Source organism: Ranitomeya variabilis, chromosome 4, assembly GCF_051348905.1.
Source record: "Ranitomeya variabilis isolate aRanVar5 chromosome 4, aRanVar5.hap1, whole genome shotgun sequence".
Taxonomy (NCBI): Eukaryota; Metazoa; Chordata; class Amphibia; order Anura; family Dendrobatidae; genus Ranitomeya; species Ranitomeya variabilis.
Window position 1 is genome coordinate 102,343,806 of NC_135235.1, and position 21,902 is coordinate 102,365,707.

Consider the following 21,902-nt stretch of genomic DNA (forward strand, 5'->3'; position numbering starts at 1 on the left):
AAATCTTGTGACCATTGAACACCTAACGGATGGTGTCTTGGATGCCTGTATACACAGTCACCTGAAAGTCTACCATTATAAGTGGGACAATGGAGGGCGTTTAAAGAGAACCTGTTAGCATGATCTTGTAATGTAAAGACATGACTGTAATGGCGCTGTTATACAGGCTAAATTGATTCCTTGGGTGAAGAAATCTGCTTTGTTGTTCTTCTTTAATCACCATTTGAAGGTTTCTGCTAACTAGATTTGTGTGCACAGGGGCCGGACTGGGCATTGGGTTAAATATTTTCTACTGCAACAACCCCAATATGTAGCCAGGTCATAAAGATATTCTGAACCTTAGTTTGATCTTTACAATATACGTTTTTTCTTTTGTAGTGGAAGAGTTTCAGAAACTTCAGCAAGCCAAAGACACCCTGACCAACGAGGAGAGCCGCGCACAGTACGACCATTGGAGACAGAGTAAAATCATGATTCCATTTTCACAATGGGAAGTCCTGAGTGATACAATAAAGATGGTAGGTCACCCTGAATATGCAAGAAACCTAATATGCCACAGTCTGGAAAATCAAGTAAATGACGGCAGGAGACAGGGAGGCCCAATTTCCTGACAATGTAGTGTTTATGTGACTCCATGCTGTCTGAGCTTCATTTCATAATTTCATACACATGTTTTGAAGAAGTCACGCTTGTCTCGCAGCACAAAAAACAATGACATTTTGTAGTAGGGACGGCATTCCCGTTAACGTGTTTGTTGGAACTGGAACATGTATTTCACAATAATTTGTTTTGATGAAATGCTTTCAGCTTCCTGAGTCTTGCAACATTGTAAATAAACATTTCCTAATCCGAGCTTTGTAGTATTATAAACGGGGCTGCTGATGTACCACATCCTTTACCGACATGATTGTACTGTTCTTTTTACCATTAATATTGATCATTTTGTTCTTTAGTATGGCATAGGCTACAAGGAGACTTAGTGGTTTCTACTTGCAGTATTGAGGTCCTGGGTTCAGATCCAATGAATGAAGTTTGGTGGCTCTTTTTTGTGTTTGCCATTTTAGTTTTGCTCAAACATCTAATAATATATGATATGTTAAAGGAGTTTTCTGGGTGCCAAAAAAAGATCTGGCTGTCCCCAAGCCACCCTATTACCTTTATTTATATATTTTTTAAGTTTCCCATCTGCTCCCCCAAAGCCACTCTTGTGGATTGTTATTGTTGACATCCTGAGATTCCTGCCAGCTCTCCCTCCGTGCCTCTAGAAAACAGTTCTCAACAGGCAGAGTTGTATCTGTCCCACTACTCACACACTTCCACCCTCTCCTCACCCACTCCATCTATAATGACTGGCACTACTGCACAGCATTAAGATAGCTAAATTGCTGCACACAGGTTCTGCTTCCTAAGATTCCTCCCACTACTTCTCTTAATATGTGCTATCCTGACACTTTCCTGCAGGCAGTAATGTAACGTGTGCTGACACTGGCACAACAAGGTCTCAGCGTGCTGCAGGGAAGCATGGCATCATATAGTGTATTTATCTATATGTAATCTAGTACCCATAGTACTCTACTACGAAGCCAAATACCATTCCCACTAGTCACGAGTTGATAACATTCCTTGTTCTATGTAAAGCCTGCAATGTCTCACTACTTTCCCTCCCTGTGCACATCCCCGGTCACTCTAAACTTGCACGGATTACAGGCTACATCCTCATGACATCACTGTACAGAGCACACTGCAGAGCTGCTAGCCCAGCCCCATAGCAGATTGTAGAGGGAGTAAGGAGCTGAAGGTCGCATCAGCACATGTCACAGCTCAGGAACACAGCAAGCTTAAAGGGATGCAAAGTTTAAATTAAGCCTTAATGACTATCTATTTAATGCAATAATCTAATCACTTTTTTTCTAACATGGGTTAATTCAAAATTTCCTACCATTCCTTATTTCCCTCTCTATCTTCCTGCTTTGTATTTTTTACTTCTATTTTGATGTTGTCTCATTTGAGACTCCCCAGTGTACGCTGAGATACTCAGAATGTCAGGATGCCATTAGTGGGCAGTGGCTGCAGTCACTGCTCCAGCGGCTTTCTCCACCCTGAAATTAAGTGTCACCAGTGACGCCCATTTCAAGGACTGCTCTAGTCCCTGTTCTAATGTATGCTCAGTATGAATTTGATGCTTACAGTGGTATATTTCCTTTGACTGCACAGTGGCAGTGCACTCCTTCACTGGCTCTAATGAGAAGTGAACAGCAGACAAGAGAGCACACTGTCAGTGAAAACGATAAACGAGAGAATGCAATGAGTAGGCAAAGCAGAGAGCAGCCCAACCTCCAAAACAGATGTCATCAGTGATGTCAGTTGTGTGGGTTGTTCTGGTTTCTGCTCTCTCTGCTTGCCACATTCTTTCCTTTCAATACGCACTAACAGTGCGTTCTCTTGCCGGCTCTTCACTTATCATTAGCTCTGGCAAGGAAGCACAGATAGAATAGAGAAGAAACGATAAAATTAAGAAAACAACAGATTAAATTTAAAATAATGAAATTAGTCAGAACATTTTGAAATTCTTTCATGTCTGGTAGTCTTCAGAATGCTTTAATAATGTTTGTGCACTAAAGTAAATAATATTGATTATCCTGTTTGATGGCACCTCTAAAAGGGTAAGATGTATTAGTCACTGAATAATCAGTATCTGAAGTTGATGTGTTGGAAGGCGGACACAGAGTCCCGTTTCCATTACATCATATGGATGGACATGTGCAGTGACACGTGCCACCTACTTAGACCTGTAGACCCCTTTAGGGCGCATTCAGATGATCATATAAATCTGATCGATATCGGACCGCAATGCACAGAGTGGCCGGCAGGTCTCCTGAGCTGATTGTGACAGCTTCAGGCATATGTGAAGCTGTCATGCTCAGGTCGGAAGTCGAAATCTACAGGAGCTAACGGCATGGCCTCACTGTCATAGTTCTTGTGATGGCTCGATGAGGAGCTACATACTGTGAGGCAGACGATTTTTATGTTATGACTGATTAGGTTTATAAGCAAAAGAAAATATATTGTTTTAGGTTAACAACAGCTCATCGTATAGTCAAGAGAGAAACTGGAGGATGCGCAGAAAACTTGTGCTCGCATGGAAGAACATTTCATCTCCATGCCATTGTTTTTTTTTTTAAATTATATAGAAACTTAATGCTCCATTGCTGCAAGTTGTACCACAAACAATCATGCCACCATGCTGTCCACAAACTAACACAAAAGGAAGTGTTGGGAGATTTTCTATAGAACAATCTGTAACAAATTATAAGGCTCAGTATGGTGACGTTAGCCCAACATCAGAAAGCATTATCCATGTTTCTCCATTGCTCGGTTCCATCTTGAATCTCTTGTTTTCGGAGGATTGAACTTTATGATCAGAAGACGAATATTGTATATAGAAATGTACAGTATTGTATAGGTTCATCCATTCCATTGTCCTAATTGTATCAATTCAATGAAAATTAGAGGGGTACATCCATCTTATTTGTGTATGGTATATCCTTTGGATATGCCGTAGGTTTGTGACGGAGGTGGCTATGCATGACCATGTTCAGCAGAGACCTCATAAATCACACCTGATTCTCATTTCTGTCAGATCATATGCATTTAGGCCAATTTTTTTAAAGCTTCATAAGGAGGAAGCAGATGGAAAATCTTGTAGAAATCATAGCATAATTTTTTTTTATTATTAATCATTTTTAGTCAATGCACTGGGCTGTAAAGAAGAAGGAAGCAATGCTGGAGGCCCCAGATAAATCTTCAAGTGAAACACATAATGACATTTCATTTAACTCAGAAGAAAAGAAAAACCAAATCATTGCTGGAAACGAGGATCATGTATTAAAGAAAACGCCGGAGGATATTGATTTGCTGTCGCCTAAAAGTCCTGAAGGTAACAACACAATTAAATAAAGTGTTCAATCGATGTGGTGTTTAAGCCGATGCTTCGCTTGTGAAAAGCCCTTCTCACAAGTCACCCTTCAGAACGGAATTATTAGCGCTTTATTACTTATACACGCTATGTCTGCTTTTGTTTTTCTTGAAACATGAAAAAAAAGTTGAAAGACGAGATACAAAGTCACGAAAATGTAATCTCTCCTGCCTTGCTGTAGTAATTCAGTTCTAAAAGCAGAAGAACAGCAACGATGATGAGATATGGCATAGATGTAGGAATATGGTAGGACACATACGCTATTTGACCTAATGCAGAAAAATGGCTCCCCAGTATAATGTGATTGGGGTGTTATAAGTGTAGGACTGCGCTTTCTCCTCCATTGGCAGTTTCATTGCAGGGATTTATGTAGACATATGGAATAAATCAATAACACTCACAACTGATTAAGCTAAGTGAGGAACTGCCAATTTCTTCTGATTCTCTTGTTATCACCTAAAGAGATGAACAAGCACATTTTGATCATTATGAACATAGAAAAGAGACGGCTATGACACTTTCTGCTACTACAGTGTTAATGAGAGACATCTAGGCACAAGGAGATGTCATAGACCAAAGATGCCAGTGAGACCTTCCACCATATTTTTCTTTCAAGGGAATCTGTCAGCAGGTTTTTGCTGTGCAATCTCAGGGCAGCATGAGGTAGATGATAGACTAATGTTAGTGATATATCACTTATTAGGCTATGTGCTGTTGTTTCAATACAATAAGTGCTTTATCAGCAAGAGACAAAGTGTTTTTATCACTGCCAGACTAGCTGCCTGGTGCCTCCTGGTCCAAACACACCCACACCACTGATTAGCAGCTCACTGTCAATATACCATATACATAGAAAGCTGTGGTGTGGATGGAATTAGCTTTCTGAGCCATGCTACTTCTACAACAGAGAAAACTCTGATTCTATCTTAATTGCTGCACCGAGCAGACTAAGGCTGGTTTCACATTTGCGTTTTTTGCCGCTGCGTTTTAGCGCAAAAAAAGCATGCATTTTTTTTCCTATATTTAACATTAAAAACGCATGCGTTTTTTTTGTATGCGTTTTTGCCGCGTTTGACGACGCATGCGTCTTTTCTATGCTTGTGTTTTGTTACAGAAATGCAACATGTAGTAATTTCTAGAGGCGTTTTCTTGCGGCAAATAAACGTATTGCTGTCTATGTAAACGCATGCGTTTTTATGCACATGCGTTTGGTTGCGTTTTAAACGCATGCGTTTCAATAAAAAAAAACAAGAATACACACTGATAAGCCACCCCCCACCATCAAGGTGATAAAGGGATCCAAACCCTAACCCTAACCCTACCCCTAACGCCGGTAATTCAATTGCCGGCTTTTCATTTCTCCTGCCTAAACCCGACATGATATGAGACATGGTTTACATACAGTAAACCATGTCATATCCCCCTTTTTTTTTCATATTCCACACTAATGTTAGTAGTGTGTATGTGCAAAATTTCGGCGCTGTAGCTATTAAATTTAAGGGTTAAATCGCGGAAAAAATTGGCGTGGGCTCCCGCGCAATTTTCTCCGCCAGAGTGGTAAAGCCAGCGACTGAGGGCAGATATTAATAGCCTGGAGAGGGTCCACGGTTATTGGCCCCCCTGGCTAAAAACAGCGGCCCCCAGCCACCCCAGAAAAGGCACATCTGTAAGATGCGCCTATTCTGGCACTTGGCCACTCTCTTCCCACTCCCGTGTAGCAGTGGGATATGGGGTAATGAAGGGTTAATGTCACCTTGCTATTGTAAGGTGACATTAAGCCAGATTAATAATGGAGAGGCGTCAATTATGACACCTATCCATTATTAATCCAATTGTATGAAATGGTTAAAAAAAACCACACACACAATATTGCAAAGTATTTTAATGAAATAAACACACAGGTTGTTGTAATATTTTATTGCTCTCTGAATCCACCTGAAGACCATCGTTCTGTAACAAATTAAAAATAAACCAACAATATACATACCTTCCGTAGATCTGTAACGTCCCACGATGTAAATCCATCTGAAGGGGTTAAAATATTTAACAGGCAGGAGCTCTGCTATAATGCAGCTGTGCTCCTGCCTGTAAACCCCGGGGAATGAAGGTAATGTAGGTCAATGACCTGTAGTTACCTTCAGTCGCGGTGATGCGCCCTCTGCTGGATGTCCTCATATGACGTCGAGCGTGGGAAAAAGTTCCCAGGCTGCAGTTCATGAGGACATCCAGCAGAGGGCGCATCACCGCGACTGAAGGTAACTACAGGTCATTGACCTACATTACCTTCATTCCCCGGGGTTTACAGGCAGGAGCACAGCTGCATTATAGCAGAGCTCCTGCCTGTTAAATATTTTAACCCCTTCAGATGGATTTACATCGTGGGACGTTACAGATCTACGGAAGGTATGTATATTGTTGGTTTATTATTTTTAATTTGTTACAGAACGATGGTCTTCAGGTGGATTGAGAGAGCAATAAAATATTACAACAACCTGTGTGTTTATTTCATTAAAATACTTTGCAATATTGTGTGTGTTTTTTTTAACCATTTCATACAATCTATTTTGAAGTGTTATTTCTGTTATGCTGTAATGTCTATTGTCTGTACAAGTCCCCTCTATAAGTTGTAAAGCGCTGCTATGTTGGCGCTATATAAAAATTATTATTATTATAATTGGATTAATAATGGATAGGTGTCATAATTGACGCCTCTCTATTATTAATCTGGCTTAATGTCACCTTACAATAGCAAGGTGACATTAACCCTTCATTACCCCATATCCCACCGCTACACGGGAATGGGAAGAGAGTGGCCAAGTGCCAGAATAGGCGCATCTTCCAGATGTGCCTTTTCTGGGGTGGCTGGGGGCAGATGTTTTTAGCCAGGAGGGGGGCCAATAACCGTGGACCCTCTCCAGGCTATTAATATCTGCCCTCAGTCACTGGCTTTACCACTCTGGCGGAGAAAATTGTGCGGGAGCCCACGCCAATTTTTTCCGCAATTTAACCCTTAAATTTAATAGCTACAGCGCCGAAATTTTGCACATACACACTACTAACATTAGTAGTGTGGAATATGCAAAAAAAAGGGGGATATGACATGGTTTACTGTATGTAAACCATGTCTCATATCATGTCGGGCTTAGGCAGGAGAAATGAAAAGTTGGCAATCGGCTTTTCTGCTATATCGCGCTGAAGTAAATATATATATATATATATATATATATATATATATATATATATATATATATATATATGTGTGTGTGTGTGTGTCTCAATGACACCGCATGAGAAAACGCATGCGTCTAAAAAGCGCAGCGTTTGCACGCGTTTACATGCGTTTTTTCACCACCTGCGTTTGCGTTTTAAACGCTGCGTTTTTAAACGCAAATGTGAAACTAGTCTAAGTGATACATCACTGAAGTCAGGGTCCTATGTTATGCTGCTCTCAGATGAGGTAGTCAAAACCAGGTGACAGATTCCCTTTAAATGTCCACCTATTCACACCATTTTTGTATTGTTTCTAAGCATCTAAAAGGATGGATCCATGTTTCCATGGTAACAGACTACAAACAAACCCTGCAGTCTGATCCATCACTTTTCAACTTCTCGTTAACCTACTGAAAGTGGATGTGTTACATAAATGTCATTGTGAAGGTGTACTTACCCTTCAAAGTGAACGATCAGTACCACGTCAGACAAAAGCATTATTTCCCACTCTTTTAAAGCAATTAAACTCTTAGATGCTATGGGGCGATGTGTTCATTAAGTTAGTGATAATTTCATTTAGGTTATTGTTGTTTTGGGCTGAGTACACTCAGACAGACTTACTTATGGTCTTCCTTTGTTAGTAATATGAGATGATATATAAATGTGAACAGTGTCCCTCCATTCTTTGTCAAGAATGGAACCAGAAAAGAGCGTTCACCCACGTTCTCGCCACATAGCACCCTACACACAGGTCTCACACTGTAATTCCAATATTTAGGGTTTAGTTATAGCTCAAAAACATTGCAAATTTTCAGTGACTTTTCACACATCAAATTTCATGTGACCTTCATGTTATTGTTCTCTGTAGCTCTCCCTGGCCTCCTGAATGTCTCTGTATATTGCACTGATTTTCCATGGTATGCACTGACTTTCCCCAGCTCTCCATGGCTCCTGAATGTCTCTGTATATTGCACTGTTTTTTCTATGCTTTCCCTGGATCTGAGTGTCAGCTTGTTTCCATGACCTGTTTTCATGTATCTCATTGTGTTATCCTGGCATCTCTTTGAGTGGTCACTCCAAACCCTCCCTCTCTTTATGACCTCTGCCTAAAGGTACCTTCACACGAAACGACTTTGTAACGATATCGCTAGCGATCCGTGACGTTGCAGCGTCCTGGCTAGCGATATCGTTTAGTTTGACACGCAGCAGCGATCAGGATCCTGCTGTGATGTCGCTGGTCGCTGAATAAAGTCCAGAACTTTATTTGGTCGTCCGATCGCCGTGTATCGTTGTGTTTGAAAGCAAAAGCAACGATACCAGCGACGTTTTACACTGGTAACCAGGGTAAACATCGGGTTACCAAGCGCAGGGCCGCGCTTAGTAACCCGATGTTTACCCTGGTTACCAGCGTAAAAGTAAAAAAAACAAACAGTACATACTCAACTGCGCGTCCCCCAGCGTCTGCTTCCTGACACTTACTGAGCGCCGGCCCGAAAGTGAAAGCACAGCGGTGACGTCACCGCTGTGCTGTTAGGGCCGGAGCTCAGTCAGTGTCAGGAAGCAGATGCCGGGGGACGCGCAGGTGAGTATGTACTGTTTGTTTTTTTTACTTTTACGCTGGTAACCAGGGTAAACATCGGGTCACTAAGCACGGCCCTGCGCTTAGCAACCCGATGTTTACCCTGGTTACCCGGGGACCTCGGCATCGTTGGTCGCTGGAGAGCGGTCTGTGTGACAGATCTCCAGCGACCAAACAGCGACGCTGCAGCGATCGGCATCGTTGTCGCTATCGCTGCAGCGTCGCTTCGTGTGAAGGTACCTTAACTCTATGCATCTGGTCTCCCATACCCACCCACCTCCTCTTTCACACCTGATTGCCCTTAACAGGGAATATATTCACATGCAGGCCTCTGCTACAGACGCAGTCTGCTGCATTCATCTTTTAACTTCCATCTTTTTAATTATGAATTTGAATTAGACTGAATTGGACTGGAATTGACTGGAAGGTAACAGAATACCAAGCACTACAATGTTTTGGTTTCTTTTCTCTTTCACCCCCATACTACTTTCCTTCTTACAATCTCCTGCAATCCCTCCACCTTGTAAGGAACTAGTCATTTCTTCCTCCATTCTCCCCAGCCATCTCACCTTCTCCTCAGAACTGTTCCTCCACATACAATCCTTTTTCTCCAGACACACACCGCCGCATCATGTCCTATCCTGCTCCCACCTTCTAATGCTCTGTCTGCTACTCCTCATTGCTGGTGACATATCCCCAAATCCCGGCCCTCCCCAACACATCCCCACACTCATTTCTAACCCCCGCCACGATCCTCCACACTTTTTACAACCATGACAACCTCATACCCATTCGTCCAGCCCCCACTCCCCCGGTCCACTCTCTGGAGCACTATGGAACGCACGCTCCATCTGCAACAAACTGCCATTTATCCATGACCTCTTCATCACCAACAAATTCTCCTTCCTCGGCCTTACTGAATCCTGGCTCACCCCCTCTGACTCGGCCTCTCCAGCTGCACTCTCCTATGGCGGATTCCACCTCTCTCACACCCCTCGCCCCAGCAACAAACATGGTGGAGGAGTTGGCTTGCTCCTGTCCGACACCTGCTCCTTCACTCCAATCCCGCTACCACCCTCCGCTACTCTTCCCTCGTTTGAGGTGCACTCTGTCCGCATCTATTCCCCCTCCAACCTCCAGCTGGCTGTCATCTACAGCCCCCCAGGACTAGCCATCTCCACCTTTCTCGACCACTTCACCACCTGGCTACTTAATTTCCTCTCTGTTGACATCCCCACTATCATCATGGGTGATTTCAATATCCCCATTGACACTTCCACCTCAGCTGCCTCTAAACATCTATCACTGACTGCATCCTTTGGCCTCACTCAATGGTCCTCTGAGGCCACTCACAAAGATGGCCACACGCTAGACCTCATCTTCACCCACCTCTGCTCCCTTACTAATCTCACAAACTCTCCCCTCCCCCTGTCTGACCACAACCTACCGACATTCTCTTCCCTCTCCTCTCCTAGTGTGCAACCCCCACTCCACAAACTCCCTCGCAGAAATCTCAAACATCTCAACTTACAATCACTCTCGGAGTCCCTTCTCCCTCTTACAGACATAGCTTCCCTTCATGACACAGATGCTGCTGCCACTTTTTATAACACCACAATAACAGCAACACTCAATTTGGCCGCCCCGCTCATGCATTGCAAAACTCGTACACTCAACAGGCAGCCCTGGCTGACCAAAGAATTGAGACGGGCTTCTAGGATCGCTGAGTGGAGATGGAAGCAATTCCACTCTGCCGACCACTTCACTGCATATAATCAGTCCCTCGCCAGCTTCAAGTCCGCGCTCACTGCCGCAAAACAAACTTACTTCTCATCTCTCATATCCTCCCTGTCTCACAACCCTAAACAGCTTTTCAACACTTTTAATTCTCTACTCCGTCCCCCTGCACCCCCTCCATCCCCTCTCATTTCTGCTGAAGACTTTGCCTCTTTCTTTAAACAGAAGATTGATACGATCAGGGAAAGCTTTGGCCCACAGCGCCCACTGCCCCTCTTAGTTGCTCAACCCTGCTCCTCCAAAACCAGCTTCTCCACCATGACAGAAGATCAGCTCTCCACCCTCCTGTCAAGATCACACCTAACCACCTGCACGCTCGACCCGCTCCCGTCCCACCTCATCCCTAACCTTTCCACGGTCTTCATCCCAACCCTAACACACCTCTTCAACCTTTCACTCACAACAGGTGTCTTCCCCTCATCCGTCAAGTATGCCAAGATCACACCCATCCTCAAAAAGCCCTCCCTCGACCCATCCTCTGTCTAGCTATCGCCTGATATCTCTTCTCCCTTATGCCTCCAAATTGCTGGAGCAACACGTCCATCTTGAACTGTCCTCCCACCTCTCCTCCTGCTCCCTCTTTGATCGGTTACAATCTGGCTTCCGCTCCCATCACTCAACTGAAACTGCCCTAACTAAAGTCACCAATGACCTAACTGCCAGGAGCAAGCGACACTACTCTGCCCTCCTTCTCCTGGACCTGTCTTCTGCCTTCGACACTGTGGACCACTCCCATCTGCTACAAATCCTCTCATCTCTTGGCATCACAGACTTGGCCCTTTCCTGGATCTCGTCATATCTGACAGACTGAACATTCAGTGTCTCCCTCCCCCACACCACCTCCTCACTTCGCCCCTTGTCAGTCGGTGTTCCTCAAGGCTCTGTTCTAGGACCCCTACTCTTCTCCATCTACACTTTCGGCCTGGGACAGCTCATAGAATCCCACGGTATGCAGTACCATCTCTACGGTGATGACACGCAGATCTACCTATCCGGTCCTGACTTCACCTTCTTACTCACCAAAATCCCGCACTGTCTGTCTGCTATTTCAGCCTTCTTTTCTGCTCGCTTTCTACAACTGAACATGGACAAAACAATTCATCATCTTTCCCCATCTCACTCTACCACTCCACCAGACCTATCCATCAATGTCAATGGCTGCTCACTTTCCCCAGTCCCACACGCCTGGTGCCTTGGAGTGATCCTCGACTCTGCCCTCTCTTTCAAGCCACATATCCAAACCCTTGCCTCCTCCTGCCGTCTCAAACTCAAAAATATTTCCCGGATCCGCGCATTCCTTGACCGCGACACCGCAAAAACGCTAGTGCATACCCTTAACTCCCGCCTCAACTACTGCAACCTCCTACTCTCTGGACTCCCCTCTAGCACCACTCCAATCCATCCTACACTCTGCTGCCCGACTAATCTACCTGTCTCCCCGCTATTACCCAGCCTCTCCCCTATGTCAAGCCCTTCACTGGCTTCCTATCGCCCAGAGACTCCAGTTCAAAACCCTCACAATGACATACAAAGCCATCCACAACCTGGCTCCTCCATACATCTGTGACATGGTCTCCCGGTACCTACCTACACGCAACCTCCGATCCTCTCAAGACCTCCTTCTCTACTCCCCTCTCATCTCTTCTTCCCAAAACCGCATCCAAGAATTCTCCCGTGCTTCCCCCATACTCTGGAACTCTCTACCCCAACACATCAGACTCTCACCTACCATAGAAACCTTCAAAAAGAACCTAAAGACTCACCTCTTCCGACAAGCCTACAGCCTGCAGTGATCCTGAACTTACTGAACTGCCGCACAACCTGCCCTACCCTCTCCTAGTGTTTCATCACCCATCCCCTGCAGACTGTGAGCCCTCGCGGGCAGGGTCCTCCCTCCTTATGTACCCGCGTGCCTTGTTTTTTGCTCATGTTTAATGTATTTGTCTATATTTGCCCCGTATTCACATGTAAAGCGCCATGGAATAAATGGCGCTATAAAAATGTATAATAATAATAATTGTCAGCATAAGTTTTTTTTTTAATGGGTTGTAACTTTTCGCCTCGATCCACGATAATAAGCTGCCATTGCTTTTTGAATAATTTGTAAGTCCTAATAGGTCAGCTCCACTATCGTACTAGCTGAAAGACCTCAGAAAATATATGAATATGAAATGTTATAGAAACTTCTGAGATGATGACACCGATGAAGTCTGATCCAGGGCCAACACTGATTCAGAATGACAAGTCCTATAGAGATCTCATACCTTGTTCGTGGAGCTAAAATCTGACAATGCGAGGGCCCGTCATATTAATGGCCGTTTGCCCAGAATGTGTCCAGTAACGGAAATATCTGATAAGAGACATATAGGATTGAGAACAAGAGAGACCTTTCATTCTAGGTATCAGCGGTGATCATCTCATGTAGAGACTGAATGATTGCTAATCTAATTGTTCCGTCCTGCTTACAGGGATGAGGACTTGCTGATAATGATTTTATACAGGCATAAAAGTCAAATCACCCTCAGGACTGTATTTGCGGTCTGATTGTGATCCAGTGAAACATCAGATTTCACGCGGACTAATGTTATGCTATGGGGCCATGCAAATGTCCAATTTGTCTTGGGACAGAGTCTGCCCGGGAAAAAAAATTGACGCATGCTCGAGTTTTCATATTGCATTCAGCCATGCAAGTCAATGATTCCGTGGAAAACATCGGACTGCACTCGATTCCTACGGACTAACAGAATGGAGAAGATGGAGACATTTTTTTTCTCCATCTTCTCTTCCAAGAGAATGAGGGAACACTGTAATTAAACTCTGATTAGAGTGTGATTAGTAGAAGCGACCCAATTCTCTCAGATGAGAGAATGTACGATCGTCTGCACCTGCCTTAAGAATGAGAGTTTTGCTCGTTCAGCAGTTGATCGGTAATGAATCACCTTGTGTAAAGTGGCCATATGGCTTCATTCATACTTGCATATTTTGGTTAATATTTGTAATTTACATTTTACTGTGTTTCAGGCTAATGGCCTTTGGCTTAAAAATGATGCAAAATGCAGACCAAAATGTATAAATGCCTAAATTGTCTTTTTAGATAAAGACTGTACGGAAATAGACTGTAGGCATCAGATAATAAGGTGATACCCTTGTAAAAAATGCAATAGATCCATCTAGAGGGATCATCCTTATTCTTAATTACACATGGAAACACGAGAAGCAATGGGATCAAACTGAAAGGGACAAGATACAGATTAGATAGTAGAAAAAACATTTTGACAGTGAGGGTGATCAATGAGTGGTACAGGCTGAGGTGGCGAGTTCTCCATCAATGGAAGTCTTCAAACAGAGGCTGGACAGACACCTGTCTGAGCTGGTTTAGTGACTCCTGCATTGAGCAGGGGGTGGGACACGATGACCCTTTAGGATTCTAGGTAATCTGCTCACCTGTGTAGGCAAAACTCCTGTAAAAGCTCAATACCAGTTACTGCTGCCTAGACGCTGAGGGATGATCTCCACCAGGATGCTTGACAGGAAAAGACAATTTACGGCTTTGGGTTGCACTACAGAAATAAAGATTTTTGATCCAGAGACCTAAGAGGTTTTTATTCCACTAGTTTCCACCATTAAATTGTCTTTCAACCTATAACTAAAAAAAAAAAGATCAGGCATAAATCTTACTAATAATTACTGAGGACAACAGTTTTTTTTATCTGGTTATGGTGACAGTTCTATTAGTGACACTGTCTGGAGCACTTTACTAGCAGTTTGTTCTTTGCCTTTTTCTTATAGGAAGTCCCGACATGACTTACTGTCTCCTGCGCTTTCGCTGGTCGGCCGAGGCTCCCTCGGATCTCCTTCGGAAATTCAGAAATTACGAAATCTAGAGATCATTCCCTGTAGTATTAAATGGTCTTTCCTCTATATTATAAATATAAAATTATATTTTTAATGTATTTTATTTTAGATCCATATAAGGATTTGTACTCGTCTTCGAAACATATATATGTTGTATGTTTAACCATTTATTTTATTAATATTTACAAGAATGTACTTGTGCGAGAGTTTTCTAGATGTATAAATTTGCCTTCCAAGTGCACTCATCAGGCACTGTCCATACCTGAGTTTTGTTCATAAAATGATAGTATTTTGAGGCTCTATCTCCATAGTTGAAATCAATCAATAGCCCAGGCTTTAAAGGTTTTTTTTTCTGGCCTTTAATGGCCAGCACTGGTTAAAAAAAAAATTAAACCAGATATTTTTCACCCTCCCTTTGGTCTAGCGCTGCCTCTGTAGGATCTGTTGTGTGTTCTGGTGTGGTGGTATGTCATCACTGCGGTGCACATCACCGCTGCAGCCAATCACTGAGCTCAGCGACTGTGCTGATGTAGACAAGCTCAGTGATTGGCTGCATGACTTGTGTGCTGTAGTTTCCGCCGCAGCCAGAATCTGTATAAGTGGTGTTGGTCGCTGGGGGCCACAAAGTCATCAGCGGAATTCCTCCTACCTCTTTAAAGACCGGGCCAGCAGATGGCGGTCTTTCCACACTCGTGTTACATCATGTAAGGGCTCTTCAAGGGTATCACAGGCACAACCTTTACTTTACCAGCAGGTAAACAGCAATAGAGGTAGTCAGTGGTATCAGATCCTATGGCAGTCAGCACGCGTGTATATTGGGATATACCATGCCAATGTATATCATACACTATGCCTGCCTGCTATTAGAACTGCATAGAAAGGTGCCAGTGCAAGAAGATCATCTCGATTTGTCTAAAATGGGGACCAATCTGACACTAAAATTAGCATAAGGGTGAATTGCCCAAAGCCCTAAATCGGTTTAGTCCAGAGTGTCAGTAACACATGGAATTGCTGCTTATTTCTTTCCAAAGTATACTTCAGTTGTTTAATATGTCTGAATATTGTCAATGTGTTATCTATGTGCATTATCTTGTAATAAAGAAACTGGCAAGGAACAGTCTGTTTATTTCTATATATTATTTCCAGATCACTGGATATGCAGAAGCCATGCACAATTCATAATAAAAGCTTCTCTTGTCTTCTGTTCCTCTGCATTTTGGGATTTGGTCCCACAAGCCTCAAAATGCCCTTATATGAAGGATGCCAACACTTATACTTTAAACTAAATGCAATGGTCTGGCAGAATTAGGTTGGCTATACACATTAGATAATTATCTGCTGAGCTCACAAACTTCAGTGAGACCAGACCACCATTTAATTTGTACAGATATATTCTGACTCTCCCCCTACAGGACATGCATGTAGAATGAGGATCAGGCATGTTGGATTTCAACATGCCTGATCCTTTTGTTCTCAAGAAAAGCCACTGCCAGCCATTTGTTACTTTCTCCTCATCAAATAAACGTGTGGACTTGACCAAGCAAAGTGTGTACATGTATGGAGTGTGGGGTAATCGGGCAGATCAGCAGTCATTGGAACAGGTGACGGCAGACCTAAGGTGTATTGCCATCTTAAACTCCGGCATCGCTGCTTAAGTGTACAATATTGTTTAATGCATTAAAGTCAAGCCATCCTACAGCTTTGTCCCATTGTATATACTGTACTGCCTTTCCCCAAAACTAAGCCCTAGTTAGTCAGGACGTCAAGACCGGTATGTGGGGGGGGGGGGGGGGGGGAATACTGGTGTAGTGTGCAGGGCTCACACTCTCTTAGGGACCCCCAGCAGTTGTACTCCAAGGTTCAAATTGCTTAAGGAACTTTGGAGAAAGTCATGTGACCATGATAATGAGTGTAAAGGAACTGAAGAGGAGACAGGCTGGTGTGTGCCGTATGTGCAGTATGCCTGTCACACGTGTGTATATGTATGTATATATATATATATATATATATATATATATATATATATATATATATATATATATATATATATATATGCAGTGCGTGTATACGTGTGTGTGTGCAGTGTATGTGCATTGTGTGTATACATGTGTATGTGCAGTGTATATGTATATACATGTGTATGTGCAGTGTGTGCATATACAGTGTGTGTATACAGTACATGTGTATGGGCAGTGTGTATACATGTGTATGTGCAGTGTGTGTGTATGTGCAGTGTATATGTATATACATGTGTATGTGCAGTGTGTATATATACATGTGTATGTGCAGTGTATATATACACGTGTATGTGCAGTGTATATATACACGTGTATGTGCAGTGTGTGTATACAGTACATGTGTATTGGCAGTGTGTATACAGTACATGTGTATGGGCAGTGTGTATACATGTGTATGTGCAGTGCAAGTGCATATACATGTGTGCGTATATACATGTGTGTGTATAAATGTGTATGTGCAGTGTGTGTGTATACAGTATATGTGCAGTGTGTGTATGTATATGTATGTATATATATATATATATATATATATATATATGTATATATACATACACACACACACACACATGTGCAGTGTGTGTATATACATGTGTATGTGCAGTGTGCGGTGTATGTGTATATACATGTGTATGTACAGTGTGTGCATACAGTACATGAGTATGTGCAGTGTGTGTATATAAAGTTATACAGTACATGTGTATATGCAGTGTGTGTATATACATGTGCAGTGTGTGTGTGTGTGTATATATATATATATATATATATATATATATATATATATATATATATATATATATATATATATATATACACACACACTAGCTGTACTACCCGGCTTCGCCCGGGGTAATAACTGCTGTTAGCAAAATAGAATGTGTTAACAAAAATTTATTCTGCACAAAAAAAACACAAAACAAATAGATAGAAATGTAAGTATTAAAAGGCAAAAACTAAGCTAATAGAAGCATTTTACAACATATATTTCAACACCAGAGATATTCCACACAGATTTAACTAAATTGGCCAAGTAATGTGAAGTAATCTTCTACTACTTATTCGAGAGCCTTTTGATAAACGACATTCTTAGTTTTTCCTTCAGGTGCAAAGACAAACAGATTTTTGGCTGTTCCAACTCTTGAACAGGCCACATAAAGTTGACCATGAGAAAAGCATGGAGATTGTAAATCTAAGCTAGCTGAAGAGCCCGGCGTTGCCTGGGCATAGTAAATATCTGTGGTTAGTTATAGCACCTCACTTCTCTTATTTTCCCATCACGCCTCTCATTTTCCCCATCACATCTTTCATTTTCCCCCTCACATCTCTCATTTTCTCCCTCACACCTCTCACTTTCCCCCTCACTCCTCTTATTTTCCCCCTCACTCCTCTCATTCCCCCCTAACACTTGTCATTTCGACCTCACATCTGTCATTTTCCGATCACTCCACTATTTTCCCTCACTCCTCTCATTTTGCACTCACACCTTTTCATTTTCACCTCACACCTCTCATTTTCACCTCAGTATATACATGTTTGTCATCTCCCTTATATATAGTATACACCTGTATGTCATCTCCTGTATATAGTATATACCTGTATGTCATCTCCCCTGTATATAGTATATACCTGTATGTCATCTCCTCCTATATATAGTATATACCTGTATGTAATCTCCTCCTGTATATAGTATATACCTGTGTGTCATCTCACCTATATATAGTATATATCTGTGTGTCATCTCCTCCTGTATATAGTATATACCTGTATGTCATCTCCTCATGTATATACTATATACCTGTAGGTAATCTGCTCCTGTATATAGTATATACCTGTGTGTCATCTTCTTCTGTATATAGTATATACCTGTATGTCATCTCCTGCTGTATGTAGTATGTACCTGTATGTCATCTCCTCCTCTATATAGTATATACCTGTGTGTCATCTCTCCTGTATATAGTATATATCTGTGTGTCATCTCCTCCTGCATATAGTATATACCTGTGTGTCATCTCCCCTGTAAATAGTATATACCTGTGTGTCATCTCCTCCTGTATATAGTATATATCTGTATGTCATCTCCTCCTGTATTAGACCTCGTTCACACGTTATTTGGTCAGTATTTTTACCTCAGTATTTGTAAGCTAAATTGGCAGCCTGATAAATCCCCAGCCAACAGTAAGCCCACCCCCTGGCAGTATATATTAGCTCACACATACACATAATAGACTGGTCATGTGACTGACAGCTGCCGGATTCCTATATGGTACATATGTTGCTCTTGTAGTTTGTCAGCTTATTAATCAGATTTTTATTTTTGAAGGATAATACCAGACTTGTGTGTGTTTTAGGGCGAGTTTCGTGTGTCAAGTTGTGTGTGTTGAGTTGCGTGTGGCAACATGCATGTAGCGACTTTTGTGAGATGAGTTTTGTGTGGCGACATGCGTGTAGCAACTTTTTGTGTGTCGAGTTGCATGTGACAGGTTAGTGTAGCAAGTTGTGTGCAGCAAGTTTTGCGCATGGCGAGTTTTGCGCGTGGCGAGTTTTATGTGTGGTGCCTTTTGAGTATGTGCAAGTTTTGTGTGAGGCAACTTTTGCATGTGTTGCAACTTTTGTGCATGTGGCAATTTTTCCGCGTGTGCAAGTTTTCCGTGTGGCGAGTTTTCCATGAGGTGAGTTTTGCACGTGTGGAGAGTTTTGCATGTGGAGAGTTTTGCGCGTGGCGAGTTTTGAGCGTCGACTTTTGTGTTTCAACTTTTATGTGGCGAGGTTGGTGTATGTGTGGTGAAATGTGCACTGAGGGTGGTATATGTGTTCGAGCACGTGGTAGTGTGTGGCGCATTTTGTGTGTGTGTTCATATCCCCGTGGTGGTGTGGTGATTATCCCATGTCGGGGCCCCACCTTAGCAACTGTACAGTATATACTCTTTGGCGCCATCGCTCTCATTCTTTAAGTCCCCCTTGTTCACATCTGGCAGCTGTTAATTTGCCTCCAACACTTTTCCTTTCACTTTTTCCCCATTATGTAGATAGGGGCAAAATTGTTTGGTGAATTGGAAAGCGCGGGGTTAAAATTTCACCTCACAATATAGCCTATGACGCTCTCGGGGTCCAGACGTGTGACTGTGCAAAATTTTGTGGCTGTAGCTGCGACGGTTCAGATGCCAATCCCGGACATACATACACACACACATACACACACACATACATACACACATTCAGCTTTATATTATATATATATATATATATATATATATATATATATATATATATATATATATATACACACACACACATATACACACACGTGCAGTGTGTGTATATACATGTGTATGTGCAGTGTGTGTATATACAGTACATGTGTATGTGCAGTGTGTGTGTGGTGTATGTGCAGTGTGTGATGACATGAATATATTTGGAAAAATGTTGATTTTATTTTGTTATGTTGTTTCAGGGGGAAAAAAAATAAGACATCCACTAAAATAAATAAGCCCTAATCAATTTTTTTAGAGCAAAAAAAAATATTATAAGACCCTATCTAATTTTCGTCGAAACGCTGTATTAGTAATATTTACAATGTTTTTTTTTTTTTTTTAAACTGCCAAGCATGCTGGATAAAGTAACTACAGACATTCTATGTAGACAGTAAAGGCTTCCGATAGGAGGTAAATCATCAGTGCGTTTATGGCTAAATGAATCTTGTGCCCAAAACAAACATAGCCCTTGCAAGATATGAACTAATAAAAGAGCCCTATCAGATTGTAGGATTTAATATCCGCAGCAGCCCACATTTCTAGCCTGAGATTTCCAAGGAAATTGCTCAGGAAAAAAGTTATCTAATTGATAAGATCTTTTTAATTTTACCTGTACATCAATCCAATGTATTTTTTGTTGCAGTGACATCAGTTATCCATTTTTTGTGTGTGTTGTTTTGCCACAGTTACTAAACTGGGAACAATTCAATCTATTCCTTCCACCATCCAGATTCACCTGCAGCCAAATTTATACTCTGATTATTTTCCTTATATGTAAAAATGACTCTTTTTTTTTTTTTTTTAAAGTGTGCTGGATTCATTTTTGATCTGCTTGTTAGTTTTTACAATCAGGGCGACATTCCTTTTTCTCATGCAAAAAAATCACAAACTGATTCACTTGAATGGGCGACTTTGATCCAAATCGGATCTATACAGAATATCTCTATTTTTGAATGCAGCCAGCTAAAAAATACAAAGCAAGAAAAACAAGTGTATGACTAGCTTCAGAGTATAATATGTCAGTGTATGGCCAGTGAAAAACAAGGACAACACAAGTACGACACATTCATGTATGAATGAGCGCTAAAACCGGTTTGACACATCTAACGGTCAGAATAGGGCTTGCAATGTAGAGAATGGCTGCAGGTCTCCGGTCCTGAACTCTTATAGGCACGTTCACTATATGGACATAAGTATTGGACACCCGAAATCAGTTTTTTCCAAAACCACAGGTGTATAACATCCAGCCCCTCGCCGTGCCGTCTGCCTCTACTATCATTTGTGGAAGAACCGCTTTTGTTTTAGAGATTACTGAATTTGAATGTGGCCCTTAAATGAGGATGCCCCCATTGTAACAAGTCAGTTGATGAAATGTCTCCACTCCTAAGTATTCAATGATCAACCGTGAGCAGTTTTATTGAGAAGTGGGAGGAACTGCAGCAACTCCGCCATGAAATGGGGACTACGTAAAGACAAAGTTATAGTATGGTCTCCTGAGTGCTGAGAAACACGAAACAAAGTTTGCCAGCATGATGTAGATTAATTAATTGCAGAGAGCCAAACCTCCTTTGGCATCAACAAATAAAAAAACAAACCTATGTCTGGAGTGTCAAGGCTGAACCGCTGCATGCAAGCCTTACATCACTAAGCACAATACCAAGCGTCAGATGGAGTGGTGTAAAGCACACGGCCTGTGGATTCTGGACCAGTGGAAACATGTTCTATGGAGTGAATCACAATTCTCTAACTAGCAGTCTGAGATTGGTAAATACCAGAACAGTACTGGCCTGACACCGAATCCAAAGGTAAAGCTCGCTGAAAGAGGGGCAATGATATGGGCTTGATATTTAATATCTGGTCTAGGCACTTTGGTAAGCTGCAGGCAAAAAAGGAAAAATCAACACCAGGTGATTTCCATAAATATTCAAGTTTTGTCTTTTTTAAAGGAGGGAAAAGAAAGCGTAAGGCTGCATAAGACCTGTTGGATCCTGGAGAAAGAGTAACGCGGTCCTCCTCTATGATGTGACCGGGTTACTCTCTATCCATAGATCTTAATTGCTCATTTATATATGAAAAAAATGTGGATTTTTTTGGAATAAGACATTGGTTCACAGATATCAAGGTCTCATTTTATTCAACCCTTTAATTTAACCTCTAGTGTTGAATACATATGATTTATGTGATCTGCAGCATATACACAAAACAGAAAACCCTTCAAA

At 42.1% G+C, this 21,902-nt stretch overlaps 1 protein-coding gene across 1 annotated transcript in view; it reads left to right on the forward strand.

Moving 5' to 3' along the window:
- Positions 1 to 15,528, forward strand: part of DNAJC12 (DnaJ heat shock protein family (Hsp40) member C12) — a 55,794-nt gene extending 40,266 nt beyond the window's left edge. Inside the window, exons 3-5 of the mRNA XM_077258982.1 lie at positions 379 to 518; positions 3,748 to 3,937; positions 14,352 to 15,528. Coding sequence (XP_077115097.1) covers positions 379 to 518; positions 3,748 to 3,937; positions 14,352 to 14,446 — 425 coding nt within the window. The 3' untranslated portion in view covers positions 14,447 to 15,528. The remainder of the gene's footprint in view (positions 1 to 378; positions 519 to 3,747; positions 3,938 to 14,351) is intronic.
- Positions 15,529 to 21,902: the final 6,374 nt, after the last annotated feature.